The sequence below is a fragment of the Panicum hallii genome, chromosome 2 (genome assembly GCF_002211085.1).
Source record: "Panicum hallii strain FIL2 chromosome 2, PHallii_v3.1, whole genome shotgun sequence".
NCBI lineage: Eukaryota > Viridiplantae > Streptophyta > Magnoliopsida > Poales > Poaceae > Panicum > Panicum hallii.
Genome location: NC_038043.1, coordinates 28629698 through 28648056, shown reverse-complemented (window position 1 = coordinate 28648056; position 18359 = coordinate 28629698). Strand labels below are relative to the sequence as shown.

The following is an 18359-nucleotide window of genomic DNA, read 5'->3' as shown; positions in this document are numbered from 1 at the left end:
TCAGTACCAAAGTTGTAGCCCTGACATTTGGCTACACTTTCGCTTTCAGGCATACCCTCACATTCGGCCTCTAACATAACTAAAAATGGTTCTGAACATGGCAGGTTCAAACAGTTTTAAGAATTTCAAAAACTTGTGTCAATCTGCCTGACTTTGAATTCAAAATTAAACACTTTACTGATATTTTACGTGGAAACAAATGGTACCTTTGTAAAGCCTGAACATGCAGCTTTCTATTTGGCTAATTGTCATCCATAGTTACTACACAAAATATCATTTTATTTATGTCCAAATTTTGCCATTGTTTATTTTTCAGACTTAGCAGGATTTCTCTGTAAGTCCTTAATTTGAAAAGCATCTGATTCAAACATTTGAGCCTTTAAACAATTACAAATCTCCCCCCCCATTTGTTCCAAGCTTGATTCCATTGTAGAGTACATAGTTTGCTCTAACTTTTCCTTATGCTGTAAATTTTAAAACAGCCTTGATTCAATTACCGGTCTTTCAGGGGTAGAGATTTAACTATCCAGACTTGTATTTAAATGTTCTCTAGGTATCTTTGAAAACACATAATCGCCGTGTGTTTGCTCTACTTAGCCTATTTCAAAAGCAGGTATGGTTGTTTCATCGGCTTGCACTTATGCACCGAGTTTAAATATAGAAACTATGTAGCATTATCATTTATATTGATTGAATAAATATAGAATATAGAATATGTATACAGTAGTATATTACGTGTCGCACATTTTACTAGTTTGTAAAATGAAAAAAAGAAAAGGTTCAACAAATCTTAGATTTCCTTGTGCTATTCCATCGGATAATACATAAAAAATAAAATCTCTCGCAATCCAATCCCCACGCGCGGCCCGCGCCCATTTTGGGGTTTTGGCGGGCTCCTTCCCACCGAAAAGCAACCGCCGCCCACAAACCGCGCGCAAAATCCCGCTCCCCTATCTTTCGGGTTTTACCTTCCACCGCCGGCGAGAGAGAGGGAGGTCGCCGGCGATGGCGGCAGGGACGATCTCCCGCATCCGGCTGGAGAACTTCATGTGCCACTCCAGCCTCCATATCGAGCTCGGGGAGCAGGTCAACTTCATCACCGGCCAGAACGGAAGTACGCCTCGCAAACCCTAACCCGCCCCCTCCCTCGCTCCCTCTTCGCTTCTCTCCCCATTCCTCGCCGCCCCCCTGACGATTGATGCTCTCCTCTCCCTCCTCCGCGGCGGCGGCGCAGGCGGGAAGAGCGCCATCCTCACGGCCCTATGCGTCGCCTTCGGCTGCCGCGCCAAGAATACCCAGCGCGCCGCATCGCTCAAGGACTTCATCAAGACCGGCTGCAGGTTGCGTCCGCACCTTTTCCCTTTCCTCCCTTCTTTTAGCCCGAATTTAATGTTCAGAATCTTTGGGTGTTCCCTGATGAAATAGTTAACACCAATTTTATTTAGGGCCACAGATTTTCCGTGGCTTTCTATTATTTTGTCGTCTGTTGACTGTCGATGTGGCTAATAGATACAGTTGCATGGGAGTTACGAATATTGAGAACCAGAAACATTGTGCTAAACGCCTACTCCTAGTGTATCCCCAGCATGCATCTCAAGCCCAAGGCTTTTGCAATATATTGTGTCTGAAAAAGGAAAATATTTTTCTCCACTATTTTCATACATACAGTGGTTTCTGAATCTGACATACATATTCTTCCTTTTTCCATGTTCACCCTTTTGTGACCAGTTGTAGCCTGGTCTAATTTGTTCACCTTTCATACTGCAGCTGTGCATCCATTCTTGTTGATATTAATAACCACGGGGAAGATGCATTCAAGCCTGAAGTATTCGGGAATGTAATCATACTGGAACGTAGGATTACTGAATCAAGTAGTTCTACAGTTTTAAAGGGTCAACATGGTAATACTAGATTTGTCCTCCCCAATTGCTTGTTGTGTCCTTCTCCTATTGTAAATGGCATTTCTTGGGAAAACTTGTTGCCAATTGTCGGTTGCAGTTTTCATTCTAATAATCTGTATTATTTGCTGTAATGTAATGTTATTGTAGTTTTCGATGTCAGTACGCCAGATTTCTCATATCTAGGTTTTGTTTAATATTGTTAGATTATTATTTCTATCTAGATCGCTGCCTTTCATTTGGTCACACTTGTAAGGGTCTTTTACAATATTAGGCTGCTGAATTTTTTCCATTCTTAGTTGTCACACCTATTCTTTCTTTTTCAACACGCATTATGGCCCATTTCCAAGTAATCAAAAAACTCATGTCCTCTTGAATCTTTATACATGGCTCCTTGCTGTGTATGTTTGTCTGAGGGGATAAATTTTGCCTTCTCACCATATAAATATACAATCATGTTCAGAGCATTAGGTGCCCTGTTTTTTTATGTTTTACCTCCATTTTCATCATAAATACATAAAAGCCTATCAAACAATAAATGGAAAACTGACCTGAATTACTGGCTGAAATTTGAAATGGCAGTAAGTATAAATTAGATGGATTGATAACTGCGGTAAATTTGCTAAAAAGAACTAATATGATATCTTCTTTTATTTTATTATTTTATTACTTTTTCCATGAATTCATGTGTTACATCAACTGTTAATGTCTGCATGTACTGGAACAGGGAGGAAGGTGGCGCATCGCAAAGATGATCTTGTTGAAATAATTGAACATTTTAATGTAAGTTGCTTGATGTCTTGAATGGTATGCGTAGAACGCTCTTGTTTGTTTGAGCTGTTTCTTCATTATTTGTTTTTTATGGACTTGGTAACTGGTTCAAAATAGGCAAAATATGAGTGTATGATTATTAAGTCGATGATTGCCACACTATCTGAGTGCTTAAGGCACAGGAAGGTTTTACCATACAAACATCCTAACATGGTATGTAAGCAAATTTAATCAGCAATTTAGGAGCAGATTATACCTTGATGTTAACACTTCTCTTCTTGGTGTGCCCTTCTCCCATACAAGCCCCCAAATGTTTCCAATATGCTGAGAAAACAGACAGCTTGAAAAAAGAAGGGGCAAAAACTGAATCGAGCAATGACATCAGTAAATTTTCTAACATCCTTGATTCCTTGTGTTGCATGATTGAATTGTAGCAGCAGCAGATTCAAGAAGAAAATTCCCTTTGGATTTCTTTTTCTCAAACATGTAAGAGAGCTGTATGTCATTTCATTAAGAAGAAAGTTACACAACTGTAAAACACCACAAGGCTCCTTCTACTGCCCAAGCCACACTGAGAAATTTATTGAGTGGTCTTCCCTCTGTTCTTCCATCTAACTTGAATGTGCAAGCATGGTGCTTCAGGACTCCTTGTCTTTCTCTTGGCTTGGTCTGCCTCTGTGTGACACCCTTTGGTTGCTGGTTGTGAACACGAGAAGAGAGTGATCTCAGATTGGTAACCGATGTGAGGAGGGAATTCTTGTCCAAAAACATTTATTCAAAACACTGCTAGCTATGTAGCCTATCTCACGCCTCTGCCCTCAGGGGGCATTACTCACAGGAACTCACCCAAGTAAGTACAAACGTTGATGCCTACAGCCATCCCACCTACGGTGGCACCTTGGTAGACTCCTCTGCGCCTTCCTCTATTGCCTATCCTGTATGTTACACGTTGTACCTCGCCAGGAATTGCTTGTCCCCAAGCAATCGCATATGGGACTTTGGCTATCTGTTGCACAGCACATGCAGATCCTCTCAGGTCGCTGAATCTGCTGGTAACCCAATCCAGCTGACCGGTACTCAAGGAATTGTGTTATTCCCTTTTTAACCATTATCATTATGATGGATTGGAGGGGAGTGAGGCCCCCCTCAGCTCCCCTCCAATCCAACATGGGGAATGGCCGAATGGGTGTATCCAAACAAGCACTAATAGGATATGGCCATGGACGTGGCTCGAGCTCTTGACCCCTCTTGTTCTATCATCTCAATCTATTTTTCATCTCCCTCTTCTAATACCCTAGCTCTCGACCCCTTTTGTTCTATCATCTCAATCTATTTTGCTTCTGGTTGCTGGGTGGGTAAGTGAAGTGTTGTACTATATAAATGATTTGTAGTTTCTTTACAGCATGGTGTATCTTATGAATGCTTTGGTAAAAACATTTCTTCATGCATTCATACTATAGATATCTTCTTTTTTTTAATCTCTGTACCTTTCTACTGGTGTATTTGTAATGTGATAACTGGGAAAACAGTTCTACTTCATGCATTCATGCTATAAATATCTAATCTTTTTATCTTTATACATTTCTGCTGGAGTATTTGTAATGTGATAGCCGGATATATGTTTTCTTCATCGTGATGCATCTGTGGGATTTTTCAGATTGATGTTGAAAACCCTTGTGTAATTATGAGTCAAGACAAAAGCAGAGAATTTTTACATTCAGGAAATGACAAGGATAAATTTAAGGTAATCAAATTTATTAGGTTTCTAGCGATACTATCACATATGACGTTTCTCTTTCTGTAATTTACTTATCTATGCAATGGAACTTCTGTGCCTGAATTCATGTGCTTCTCAAGGGTCTATTATGTCGATGCAAATTCATGTGCCTCTCTCAGTGGCCTCTACATCGTAAATTTTTATTATTGCTGAACTATTTTATGATTGTTGTTACGTGAGAAAGATGCTAATTTATTGACAGGGCAGATTTCTGAATATTCTGTACCGTTTTAGATGACCTTGAGTTCAAAAGTGTGCCATACCTGTTCATTCTGTATACTCTGCTCCAATATAATTGATAACTGGCCTCATTTTAGGTTTTTACCGTTCATACATTCTGTTTTGCTTCAGTTCTTTTTCAAGGCTACTCTTCTTCAACAAGTGAATGACTTGCTTGGTTCAATAAGAAAGAACCTAAATGCTGCGGACTCTATAGTTGAAGAGCTGGAAAGATCAATTACGCCAGTGCTGAAGGAACTTGATGATATTCAGGACAAAATAAAGAATATGGAACATATTGAAGAAATAGCACATGAGATTGAGAACTTGAAGAAAAAGTTGGCCTGGGCATGGGTTTATGATGTTGACAAAAAGATTGGGGAACAAACAGAGAAGCTCGAGAAACTCAGAGAACGTATCCCTGCATGCCAAGAACGAATTGATCGAAATACAGTAAGTGCTTTTTTATGGGAACGGTCCTGTGTCATTTTTTCTTAGAGCAATCCAACATCCTTTTGTACATTCACCATGTCCATTGTATGTATTTTTTAGCTAACTGCCTGACTCGTGTTCAGTTTCTAGTCAAGTAATGGAGTGAACTTTGGTCAAAGCTGTTTGTTTCAACTGTACTCTACGTAGAAATTTAGGTTAGCTAGTTGGCGCTAGTTATATTGCTGGGTATAACACCAAGGTGATGTTTCGATATTGATTTGGAAAGGGAAAGGGATATGAAATGATTTGGGTTATGGTTTGGGAAATAATATCATATCATGTGGGTAGGGCATAAGGGCTGGAAGAGGAAAAGAGATGCACAATTGACTAAAATACCCCTGTCTTGTATTAAATGCTTCCTTCAGCATGAGAATCTCATATCCTAGTCGAAACCCAGATTCCCCATCGCGATACAACTACTCATCATTTTCCTATCCCAAACATCTCTTTTCCCAAACCCTCTAACCAAACATTGGATTGGTCTTCCATCTATATCCCATTCCCACCTCTCATTTCCATGAATCCAAACGCCACCCAAAGTTCTTCTGAGTATATTTAAAACATCTGCAATCAGTTATTTCTGGCTCAGTTTGAAGTCATCATTTATTGATTTAATAAGTTGTTGAAATGGAGCCGTCATGCTTCTAGTTTCTTTCGTTCCAGTAGATTATGATATCTTTTCCCTAACCTGAGAATATTGTAGCCATGTTGTAAAATTTGTGTGCTCAATTGATAATTTAGGTGTACCAGGTCTGAAATGTTAAAATGGGTTGCTAACTGAATTCATTTGCTTTATCTTGTAGGCCATTATAGAGGAACTGAGGAAAGAATTTATTGTGAAGAAAGAGAATGTTAGATCTTTTCTGGAGAAGACTCAAGAAGTAAGGAGGATGAAGGAAAAAATGCAACACGACATTCATGAGGTATGTTATTGGCTTGAGTAGCCCCCAGTGTTGATGTATACATTGTTTCTGATGTTTTCCAATAATTATCTGAATGCGTGATGGCTTGTAAATAATAACCATGCCGGGATGGCAATATTCTGACTCATATTATTTGCGCCATGTCATGTTTTTCAATTTTCATAATAGAAGTGTACTGTACATGACCTTATGAATATGAAATTGCACCCACTGCAGTACCTATACTTCACATGTTGCAGTTTACTACTACTTTATACTTCTCATTTTGGTGTTAATTATGATCTGAACTTTACCTTAGGCCATGTATATTGGCCACCTTTTACTACTAATCAATATAGTTGATGGGCAAATTGCATATTTGCAACTAATTCAATATCTGAATTAGAATTTGCCATCGAAAAAGCTGTAATCACAAAATTTGGCACGGGATTCCCCTCTAGTTCTGTCTGTTTGCCACTGATTGTGACTTTCTTTCAGTAATATTATCAATTGGGCACAAAAAGTATTCAGAAAATATATTTTGACAAATAAATGGAATAGGAAAGGACCAAATTACCCCAAGTGCCTTTCAGTTGGTCGATTCTGTTCTGATTCCCATTCTATGATGGCCCAGCTTCCACATTAGTCACTCAATTTCACTCACACTTGCACATAGGCACAAGGTAGTAGGGAGAACATGGGAGACAGCAGGAACATCGATGCTGTTGAACTGAGCTGCAGCTGCTCCTACTCCTTGCGTATATCACAAGTACAGTATGTCACTACCAACTACTACTAGCTAGACCATACCCCTCTACTAGCACTACTGTTGCAACATACTCCCACTGGTACTGCCTGATGCTGTCACACACAACATGCTGAGCATGGTCAAAAAGACATGGGGCACTACCTGCTTCTCATATGCAAATGATGCAAGAGCATGATTTAACTATTCATTCAAATTGCCATGGCCAGTGTCTTTGTTCCAGTCCTTCGCTGCCCCTTCCTCTTCGTCCTCCTCGACGCAGACCTTGCTCCTGCATGTCTCACCATTGTGCTGCTCCAAAGCCAGCATCGTGCTCCTCAACAACTACTAATGCCCTCTGCCGGGGCTCATCTCCAGATGCCGCTGCTCAGCTTAGCTAGTCCAAAGCTCTGCTGGTGACTAGCTCCCCAATCCCCATGCCTGCCCGGCGTGGAAGGAGCTGTTGGCTTGGTGTTGAATCTGGAAAGATGCTGGCGGTGGGGAGAGCGGCACATGTCACTACGGGAGGGAGCAGACAGCGAGGGGCATCAGCATTGTGAGCGGGGCATGCTTTGCTTGCCAGCTGGTCAAACATGAGGGCGGCAGGGGTTGAAGAAGGTCACCAGCGAAAACAGGTTAAGGGTGACAGTGGGGCATTTGTGTCAAGTATAACCACGTTAGTGAGGTCTATCTGTCCAGTGGCAAGTTTGATGGGTCAAAGATTGTTCAAGTGGCAAATATGCAGGGTCTTTTTCTGATGGCAAGCTGACAATAACGATTCAACGAGTGATGAAAATGCAATTGACCCTATATTGCTCACATTTACCACTTCTTACAATTGTTCACTTGCCACCGTAATCAAGCGATCCGAATGTGCTTATATGAGCATGAACATCTTTAATAAATGTATCAGTTAAGCCCTTTAATTGAGAAAACAAGTTACACAGATGTAAATTTAGAATTACACATTGCAAATTATGTTAAACTTGAGGGGCTGTTTTGGAGGGCTTCTCCCAAAATGGTTTCACCAGTGAACCCAAAACCAGTTAAGCTTAAAAACTGGCTTTACCCGGCTTCTAGTTCATTTTAGCCTGAGCTTGCAAAATGGCTTCACGCTACAATGCCTTGATTTGCGCAAAATAGCTGAAGGAGAAGCTGGAATAAGACCTTCCAAACAGGCCCTTGCTGTTTTGTGTGACAAATTTCCTAAAATTTAAAGTATTGACACAACTTACATCTGTCCTTTCCCATCAGGTAGATCAATATTGTTATGCTATTACTTGTTAGTTGTCTTCTTAATTATTCATGTCCCTTTACTTTGCAGGCTGTGAAACTGAAGATGGATCTAGAGAAAGAGCATGCACGCGGTATGCAAGTGTTGAATAAAATGAATACCCGTGTCAGACAACTTGAAGCGCAAGTTAATGAATTTCAGCTACAGCATATGCAACAAACTCAGGTGAACCTTTTTTTTTCTAAATGCATTTTCTTTTCAAAAAGTAAGTATCTAAATACAATTGCTAGTAGCCAGCATTATTGGTTGTAGTTGGGTATGGAATTAAGCAACTTGCGTGGTCAGAAGGCCTGGACCACAACCATATGTCCTATGCTGGCATATACCCCTTATTGGGTATTTGGGATATTTGATCTTTTATTAATATTTTGATATTGGTCAGCAATGATGTGCTATATTTCTTTCTGACTTAATTTGTATATTCATTTGGCTTTGGAACCTTCACCTTTTCTTTTGGAACTTCCAAATTTTCTATGTCATCTGAAGCATTTCTGCATGAAATTGAAGGCTGAAGTATTTCAAGTTCAGGATAGCATACGGGAATTACAACAGGAGATCAATTCTGCTAATTTAAATGCTACAAGGTAGTTTTTTTTCATCCTTATATTACTTCTGCTTTAGGTGAAAAACAGTTTTACTTATTGGATGTTTGATGCTACCATGTGTGCCATTCAGGTTAAATGACGAAGAAAAGAATTTATCCGACGAACTACAGGACATTATTAAAAGCATCAGTGACATTGAAAAAGAGGTATTTGTAACTTTAGCCTCTCCAAACTGGGTCATAGTGCCCAGTGTGGCTTATTCATTGCAGTTTTGTTATGATTATCAAATGTGCTACAAGATAACCAGCTTTCTGCACAATGAACTGTCATCTCTTGAACACCATCTGAACAATCGTATTAGCCACACCAAACAGTGGTATCTATGTCACATGTGTTGCCAAGTGACAAAACTAGTTGAGGGAGTGAAGTGATCCGCCTTTTTTTCCAAACCTGTATGCTCATATCGTTTTAAGATTAAATGAGATTTGATTTGTTGGTTCGTTTTGTTTGACCATGCACCTTCACTTTTTCCTTAAATCCACTAGTCACAGTTATCTGCACCATACAAAGTTTGCTATGCTGCTTTGGTTATGTTGTGTCAGCCTCCCTACTGTATATTATGTTAAATGTTACATTGCAGATAGATGAAGATGGACGTAGGATCAATCAACTAAAATATCAAATTGAGGATCTCAGACAACGCCAACGTGATAAGGTAATATTCGGTGCTTCAGTAAGCAGTAAATATTTCTACTGTGATAGTGCTGTGTTTTCTGACTTCAGTTGCAACTATTTGGTAGTTTTTTTCTTTCGAGAAAAAAACTATTTGGTAGTTTTTTTATTTAAATGTTTGGGATGCTTCTTTGCAGCTAACAGCGTTTGGAGGGGATAGAGTTCAGAGCCTCTATAGATCTATAGAGAGGCACCATAGTAGATTTAAATGCCCTCCTATTGGTCCAATAGGATATCATGTGGTATGACATAACTATACTGATTGTTGTCTCTGTTGATTACTATACCTGCTCATTACAGGTTTCACTTTTTTACGTTGCTTATTTTGATGCAGCAACTGGCTAGCGACTGCTGGTCCCTTGCAGTTGATTGCGCATTAGGGAGGCTACTAGATGCTTTCATTGTCTCATGTCATAAGGATTCACTCATTTTACGAGAGTGCGCGAAAGAAGTAAAATGCCACAACCTTCAAATTATTATATATGACTTCGCTAAACCACAGTAAGCTGACAATGCACTGTTTTGTTCGTCTTTGGGTTCATCTCACATGAATTCTTATTCCATCTTCTTTGAATAGACTTGACATTCCAAATCATTTGCTTCCTTCAACACCACACCCGACAATACTTTCAGTTATCCATTCGGAAAATCCGACTATACTAAATGTATTGGTGGATCAGGTAGTGCATCATGTAAACTTCACAAAATTGTTTATTTGTAGGTTTCAATAACCCTGTAACATTCTGTCTTTTTTCTGTTCAGATGCATCAGTTTCAAAAATAGTTTGACCAGCACTTTGCTAAAAGTATCGCTATTTCAGGGCCATGCAGAGAGGCAGGTCCTAGTTCGAGATTATGAAGTGGGAAAGTCTGTTGCATTTGATAAGAGGATACGAAATCTGAAGGAAGTATATACTTCTGATGGTTGCAAAATGTAAGTCTCATTGATACTGCTGCTTGTTTGGATCAGGTTTTGATCATACTCTTTTTCACTCTAGCCATTTATGTATTAGGTATTTAGAAATCTACAATTTTTTCTCGAACACATAGGAGAGCTGTGTATCATTGCATTAATAGAAGAAAGAAATCATACAACACTCAAAACACACTCACGCGTTGCTATATTTTACATACGCGCCTGTTTATATAATAGAAATAACCCAACTTGAGAAGTACTGTCTTTGCAAAGGTAAGCTTCAGGTACTAGGTATTTGGCCATCCCCCTCCCCTCACAAACACATGAAAAGCTTACTGAAAGACAAAACTTCAGCATGCACTACCTCATTATGTAATTTCAGATTACTCCCGTCCAATTTTGTGTAATTTTTCAATTTGAATGTTCACTTGGCGGTTTTCCGCCTACTGAGTTTTTCAGAAAAATCAACTCCAACTGCCTTAACAAGTTTTTTCCTTCCGGCTATGGTTAGAAATATGACACGAGAATGTTATAACGTGATTTCTTTAAACCCTTACAAATTTATCACTGTACTGTTGAGGCAGTGAGCAATTTTTTTGAGATGATTTGGGGTTTTTCAGATGTTCACTGGTTTAGCATTGGTTGTTGTACGTTACATTAAATTTGGCTGTGAACATGGTGAATTGCGAACACTGAGAGTCCAGGGTATAAATTGGCAACCTTCAAAGCTGGTAGTTTGCACCAACTAAGAAATTCAGGGTTTACATAGCGGGCACATATGGTAAATGAGCGATTCTCCTATCAGCAATATGAAAAAGGTGTGAAATTTGAATTTGGAGAAGTGTAGGCTTTGACAAAAGTTGTGCATCTAAAAAGTTGTTATTTTTTCCCTATGCATTCAACTCTTAATAATGGGCTATAAGCAGATGTTTTCAATTCCTGCACCATCTTTACTGATTTGTTTAATATTTCAAATTGTCTTTCAGAAAAGGTATGATGAGCTCTTTATGATTCTATTTCAATTCATTGCAGGTATCGTAGGGGTTCTGTTGAGGCCATTCTTCCTCCAAACAGAAAGTGGAGGACTGGTCGGTTGTGCACTTCTCTAGGAGAAAAGATAACTGAAATAGAGAATGAAGCTGCTGAAATTAAGAAAATAAACTCAGAGAGGTTGGATCGCAAAGGAAAATTAGTTATTGATCGAAACAACATCAATTCAGAATTAAGAACGTTAAAGGTAAAAGTTATGATTGCTGTGCAATTTGCTTTTAAGTTTTCCAATAGCAATTTCTTGTATTCCATAGAGAAAAAGAGAAGATGAGGAGCAGCGTCTGGAGCGTAAGAAGGTTCAGTTGGATGACACCAAGAAAATTTCTATTGCCAATAAGCATGATACTGCTGTGGATACCTCTGAGCTAATGGCTGAAATGATGGTTTGTTCTTGATTGTCCCGTTACTGCATTGCAACCAATCCTTATTATCTGAGCAAGAACCTCATGAATTTACCTTGTTACTTAATTCTGCAGCAAGTGAAGGAGGACATTGGAAACAAAGAATTAGTTCTGGAGAAAATTAATTTGAAACTTGCAGATGCTTTGGGAGAAGAGAATGATAAAAGAGCTTCTTACAAGGATTTTATGGGTAACATCTTCTATTTCCAACTTTATTCTCATCTTAGAGTTATATGGTTATAACAATCTCAAAGATATAAATGGTCAGTTGCGGAGCTGGCAAATGGCATGAGTAGGGATCAAACAATAGCAGCGCCATACACAAGCAATTACAATTTTTTTTCTCGAACACGCATGAGATCTGCGTATTTTTTATGTTAGATAGAAACTGAGAAAGAGAGTACAACAGGTCGCTTACCAAAAGCAACCGCATCACCTCCAAGGATGAGGCTTGAGCAGGTTGCAAGCACAATCTGTGACTGCTGTTTTCTTGTAACCGTGCAAATAAAAGGCTTCTCAGACCAATTGAGTACGTATATCTGTAGAATATAGAAGTATGCTAGTGTGGCTTCCCCCCTCTACCTGATTGCTAGTAACAATGTTTGTCAAGTTAAACTACTTTTTAAATTGGACAACTAGACTAGTAATACACTGGAAGAACCAAAGGCTACAATGTCCAGCCATGAAATGTTTTCTATCAGATCTACAAATACTGATACTGTACATCATGAACGATTGTCTGCGGCATCCTACTGCATGAACGATTGGGGAGCAACTGAACAAGAGCTACTTGTCCGTTGACCACAGCTAGCCCTGCCTCAAGCCTCTTGTCATGGGCAATTAGTTGGGCCCTTTGGGCTGGGATAGTAGTCCAGCCCATTACTGTAGATGTTGTGCATCTATTTGGAATCAAGCAAGAATTTTCAGGAGAGATCCTCATCTAACTCCAAGCCTTGAGATTGGGCGCAGCCGCCGCCAGCATGCCCGATCTCAAGTGTCCGGTTCAGCGTCCGCTTATCCCTCGCAATCCCCCAATTCCCCTAGTCTTACACGGCTCCCCTGATCAGGGCTGTGACACCTCTGCATACCCTGAGGCCTCTCCGCATCTAGACACAGGCATTGGCCTCTCGTCGCTCGGGGGGCGGGCATAGGGGGTGCAGCTAGCTGGCTTGCCGCGGAGGTGCGGTGGGGCAACCTTTTTTTTTCCTACCCTCAGCCTTGTGCTGTAGCCTGTACTCAAGCCATGTGAGGTTGTGAGGGAGGGGTTTTGTATTATGACTTTTAGGTTGGCTGGTGTGGCTGCTCCAATTAAGTCTGACTCGGTGCAACCTGTTCCATCAGAGGCACCAGATGTAATTTTTAAAAATTTCTCCCAATCACCCAGATGTATTGTCACAATGGGAGAGGTGTTGTACTAAGTCTTCCCTGTGTTATGAGATGAAATGATGCATGCACAACTTTTGGTCTTTTCCAGTTTATTTACTGAAAAATTTCCACTCTGTTTTACTGAAGACATTATTCCACTTAAGCTTTAGAATTTTTAATCTGTATGCTTAAACTTTTCTGAAAACCCATGTATATCTGTTTCCTCTGTTTTTATTTTGACCCACAAAAGAAAATAGTATACTGAGGTACTTTCGGATCGCCTACTTATTTTCTGTATACTTCCGACAGCAATTTAATGGCAAAAACTTGTCCGGAAATATTCAGGGTAGTTTTATTATCCATTTGATCCTGCTTTAAGTGCAAAATGATTTATTCCAGAGTATGCACATGCTGAGATGGGGTCTATTAGCGATGTCGAGCGTGAACTGCAGCTCGTTGAAGAAAAAATACATGATGCTCGGCAGGTGTGATTCTCCTATCCTCACAAGTATTTGTTTGTGTGCTCATTGTTTCCATGAGCTCTGGTGATAACACTTCATATTTTGACAAAATGCCTACAACAAGTTTGGCAAAATTGATTAAAAAGCTAACCTGCACCCAATCAGGGGCTAAAATGTTACCAACTTGCAACTTATGGAAGTGAGCGCTAATGCTAGATGTGACAAAGTTAGGCTCCAAACCTATGCACTCTCAGAGTCATAAGCTTCTTCCACTTTAAATTCATTCAACAGCGAGGAATCTCCTGCTTTGACCTCTTCTAGATCCAAGGAATGCAAAGAATTGGTGGCAGTGCCGTGAGAGGATGAATTGGTTCCTGGAGAAAAGTGCAAGAGGATGAGTTCATGAGGACAAATTGCTGGATACATACGTTAGTCCGTGATACATAATATCTAGCCTAACAAATATACTCTAACAGCAATATATAATTTCCTTGAACCTTGGCTTACATAAAGGTGCGGAATCACTGGCATCTTCTCATAAGTTAAGCATGCAATAAATATGGTTTCAATCTTTTACATTATATTAGTTCTCTAGAAATAAAAGTTCCTTTTCCACTCCTTGATCACTCAATTCCTTGCCACATTGCCACCTGAAAAAATACCCTGCTCTCTTTTGCAACTGTCAGGCTAGTGTTATTACAGGCAATGGTGTGTTACTGATGTAACATTTGTCTCATAGGTTTACATGGTAAAATGTTCTGACACTTGTTCTTCTCATGGTACTACATTGTATGTTTGGACCTTACCAGGATAAGGCTCACTATGAAGGCGTTATGGAAAGGAAGGTTTTAGATCCTATTAAAATGGCTGAATTGGAGTTAACAGATCTTCAACAGCTTTATCAGGTTATTGCCCTATCACTTGCAATAAGCCTTTGTTCAAGCCACCTTTTCTTTTTCTTTGTGTTGATGATACATACTAGTTGCACTGTCAAAAGAGTATACATACTAATTTAGCATCTTTGTTGAACAGAAAACTTTTGTAGAGATTTAGTATTCTTCATATCTATTATGCCATAGAAGGTTCAGCACGAAATCTGCTATTCTAAAAGCAGCAATTTTGTCTTGCATTTGTGGGGAAATGATTTATATTACAGTCGTGTGCTCAGTTTTAATGTATACTAAAGATGTTGGAAGAATTGGAAAAGTTCTTGACAATTTCCAGCTATTAGACACCAAATTTCCTGTGGGACTTAAGTACCTTTTTGGTTTCAATTTAAGTTGGATGGATGGTTTTATTTGTCTCTCACATGTTCAGTGACGACTGTATATTCTTTTGTAGGAATACTTTGAAAAGGCTTCAAGAATATGTGCAGAGAGTGAAGTGGAAGCTTTGGGTGGTGTCAGAGGATCCACCATGGAACAATTAAGTGATCGTATTAATAAATTAAATCAGAAATTTCAGCAAGAAAGCAGAAGGTCTGACCTTCTGTTTGCACATATCCACAAATAAATAAATAAACAATAGGAGTTGTGATACTTTTTCCTAAAAATATCTGTGCAGATATACCGAGAACATTGATGATCTGAGAGCGTTGCATGACAAGAAGGGACGGAAAATATTGAGGAAACAACAAATGTATGCAGGTTTTAGGGACAAATTAAATGTAAGTGCAATACGATTTGTACAACTATTATTTCTAGCTCTATATGGTTCTTAAAGGCTTGAATTCTTTTTCTCGTCAAAAAGTAAAGGTTGTGATTATCTTCAGTTTTAGTTATTGGTACATACAATATATGGTCCCAAATTGCATAACTCGTGCAATATTTTTGTATTGATTTGTAGCTATACCCAAGTAATGATAATGATGGGCAGCTCTTGTACTGGTTTCATTAAAAGTGATAGTGGTGTTGGATATATTAGTTAAGATGTGTGTACTGCACTCAAAATAGATATGTTTTTTAGCCAAATTCATTGTTCTGCAGGCATGTCAAAAGGCATTGGATTTACGATGGAGGAAGTTCCAGAGAAATGCTGGTCTTTTGAAGCGTCAGCTTACGTGGCTGTAAGTTTCTTTCTATGCCTATCACCAAATTTTCTTCTTCCTGTCAATTACAAAAAGTGATTTCAGTTTGCTGCCTTTGTTTGTACATATGGAAGGTTCAACGAGCACTTGGGGAAGAAAGGTATCAGTGGGCACATCAACGTTGATTATAAGAACGAAGTCCTATCTGTTGAGGTGAGTTCCACAGGATTTCCTTTTCTTAATGTTTTTCTGAATATATACAGTATGCCTTCAAACCAGTCTAACATGTTATGGCATTCAATGTAGCTGACAATGCCTCAAGATGCGTCTCGTTATACCGTTAGAGATACTAGAGGACTTTCAGGTAGTTGCAGCTTGCAACCTAGTTGTAATATTGTATAATCAAGTTTTAGTTATTCTTCAGAAAATTGGTAAAGAAATATTTATCATTCATTTCTTAGTGTTCTCTGGGTGTAGAGCTTTTATTCATGCTGTCATTCTCTCTCTAGGAGGAGAACGATCTTTCTCAACCCTTTGCTTCACCTTAGCTCTTCATGGAATGACAGAAGCACCATTTAGGGCCATGGATGAGTTTGATGTATTCATGGTGAGCAAGCATATGACCTTTGCTATTTTCTGTCCAGTCAACAACAAATGAAACTTCGTAATTGGTGGCATCTGAATTTGGCAGGATGCGGTGAGCCGCAAAATAAGCTTAGACACCCTAGTAGATTTTGCTGTCGCACAGGGGTCTCAGTGGATATTTATAACCCCTCACGATATCAGGTCTATCAATACAATCTCTATATCTGTTGTTTTAGGCTTCATTCTCTTTTATAACTCCTCGTATCTGTCTTTCAGCATGGTGAAGGCTGGGGATAGCATCAAGAAGCAGCAAATGGCTGCCCCTCGTGGTTGACTGGTCAGCACCCCTTGTAAATGAGGCCTTGGGCATCGTCATCGACGTGGAGCGAATCTGCTTGGAAGTTGTACTTTTGATACTTTGTTTGTACATAGTTTATTTGAAGTGTAAACTTATGCAAGGTTTGATCAGGAGATCGTCATTGGGCGGCTCCAGCAGCTGCAGTGCTATTTGAACGTGATCCCATGTGTATGTCAAATTTTCAATGCTAACCAGTGCTTGATGTCCGTCTTGAAGGCCTTAACAAGAACCAACTGTTGTTGCAGATTAACAAGTTACCCGTGATTGAACAGGAACGATCCCCATACGATCGTAATCTCCTCCTGTGATCGCATAATTTTTGCATTTTAGCCCTTTTTTAAAAAGTTTTTTACATTTGGACCCGTGGTGAAAAGTTGCAGATTTTGACCCCCGGATACGGCGCCAAAGCTCACGGCGCTGTGGGTAAATGTCATGGCGCCGTAACTTTTGATGCTGTACATTTCGACGTGGCTGCCAGCGTGGCTGGGGTAAAATCACAACGCCGAAGTCCATGGCGCCCTTTAGCACAAGCACGGCGCCAAAGGTCACGGCGTCGAGCTTTGGAGACACGGTGATGTGATCTTTGGCGCCGTGTCCCCCCCCCCCCCCCCCCGCGTCTTGTCTTGGAATATATCCAGGTCATTGTTATATTATTCTAAAATTGGTTCATGTTAATTAAGGTTTACCTTTTTTCAAATATTTTTGTAACTATAAGGTATTCAACGGTGCTAATCAACTACTCATTATTTCATGTGATATTTCACATTCATTTGAGTTGTTCTGCTGTTCGAAATTTGTGATGTGTTTACGCGTTGTAGGTGCATATGCATAATGAAGTATTTGATAGAGTTGATGAAAATAAGAGCGGTTACTTTAGCCTTCCCCGACTTTGATATGCATTCAAATTACATGATTGGAAGGTTTTGGTTTTCAGTCTACTTGATGCATGTACATTATGCAACATGGTGAAACCATAAATCTTTAAAGTAAACAATCTAATGCGAACTAAACAGTGGCATATACGGCGACTTATGCAAAGATACGCTGCCGCTTTAAACCTAACACGCCTTAGGTAACTGAAATAGCCGGGGTACAACCTAATTGGGTTGCCTAGTAGTACTAGCTTTGAGAGTATTGTGACGGTCCAGCTCCGTCATAGCCTCCACCTCCACTAGAGTACTGGGAGGGTCCTTCACCTCCACCCGAGGAAGGAGGAGACGGAGGCGGTTGATTGTTCATGTGGTACGGGCACTTGCACCAAACATCACGGCACAACGGGTCTGGTGAGAGGCGAGTAATCCGTGGGTACGGTACAGCTGCTTTCAGATAGTCTTCAAGACCCTCCACCTTCTTCTCGAGATCGTCGATCTTGAACTTCAAGTACTGGATGTTCTCCTGCGTGTGGTAGAAATTATTGGGATCCACCCATCTTGCATAGTGGCAGTTCCCTTCATCATTGTACAACTAAAACTGGTTCATTGGTAAGCATATGTACATATATAGCGAGAATGATGTAAAGCAGGAACAAAACACACATCACCAATCGGACACCTGAAGAACCGTCGCCCTCCATCACCATACCCGTCATACACCTGCACAACGCAAAGCTTGTTGTGATGGCACGTGGGCCACACATCCCTACGGTTATCGTAGGGCCTTAGCTTCTCACCATCAACGAAGTCATGGCGATGGCTAAGAGGAAACTGCGGCAGAGGTGGCTCATACTCATTGGGCCCAAATGTCCCTGGCCAAGTGATGGTAGGTTTTGGACGCGGCGCTCCTCCCTCCCTCCCTCCTCCTACCCCCTCTCCCTCCTAGTGCGG

General features: G+C 40.1%; 1 protein-coding gene across 3 annotated transcripts; it reads left to right on the top strand.

Moving 5' to 3' along the window:
• The first annotated feature begins 835 nt into the window (after positions 1-835).
• Positions 836-16762, top strand: LOC112882350 (structural maintenance of chromosomes protein 6B-like). 3 transcript variants are annotated; one of them, XM_025947380.1, is made up of 28 exons: positions 842-1114; positions 1235-1340; positions 1768-1901; positions 2626-2681; positions 4327-4413; positions 4798-5118; positions 5961-6080; positions 8129-8263; positions 8606-8682; positions 8774-8849; positions 9284-9358; positions 9513-9617; positions 9710-9876; positions 9953-10055; positions 10196-10308; positions 11323-11527; positions 11595-11723; positions 11817-11931; positions 13506-13591; positions 14377-14472; positions 14909-15045; positions 15131-15233; positions 15553-15632; positions 15728-15806; positions 15900-15957; positions 16103-16200; positions 16285-16379; positions 16455-16762. In XM_025947380.1, the coding sequence occupies exons 1-28, from the start codon at positions 1006-1008 to the stop codon at positions 16510-16512; spliced, it is 3123 nt and encodes a 1040-aa protein (XP_025803165.1). In that variant the 5' UTR covers positions 842-1005; the 3' UTR covers positions 16513-16762. The 3 variants fall into 3 exon arrangements, with proteins under 3 accessions (XP_025803166.1, XP_025803165.1, XP_025803167.1); XM_025947381.1 differs by lacking the exon at positions 16285-16379 and having other exon boundaries at positions 836-1114; XM_025947382.1 differs by lacking the exons at positions 842-1114; positions 1768-1901 and having other exon boundaries at positions 1251-1340.
• Positions 16763-18359: the final 1597 nt, after the last annotated feature.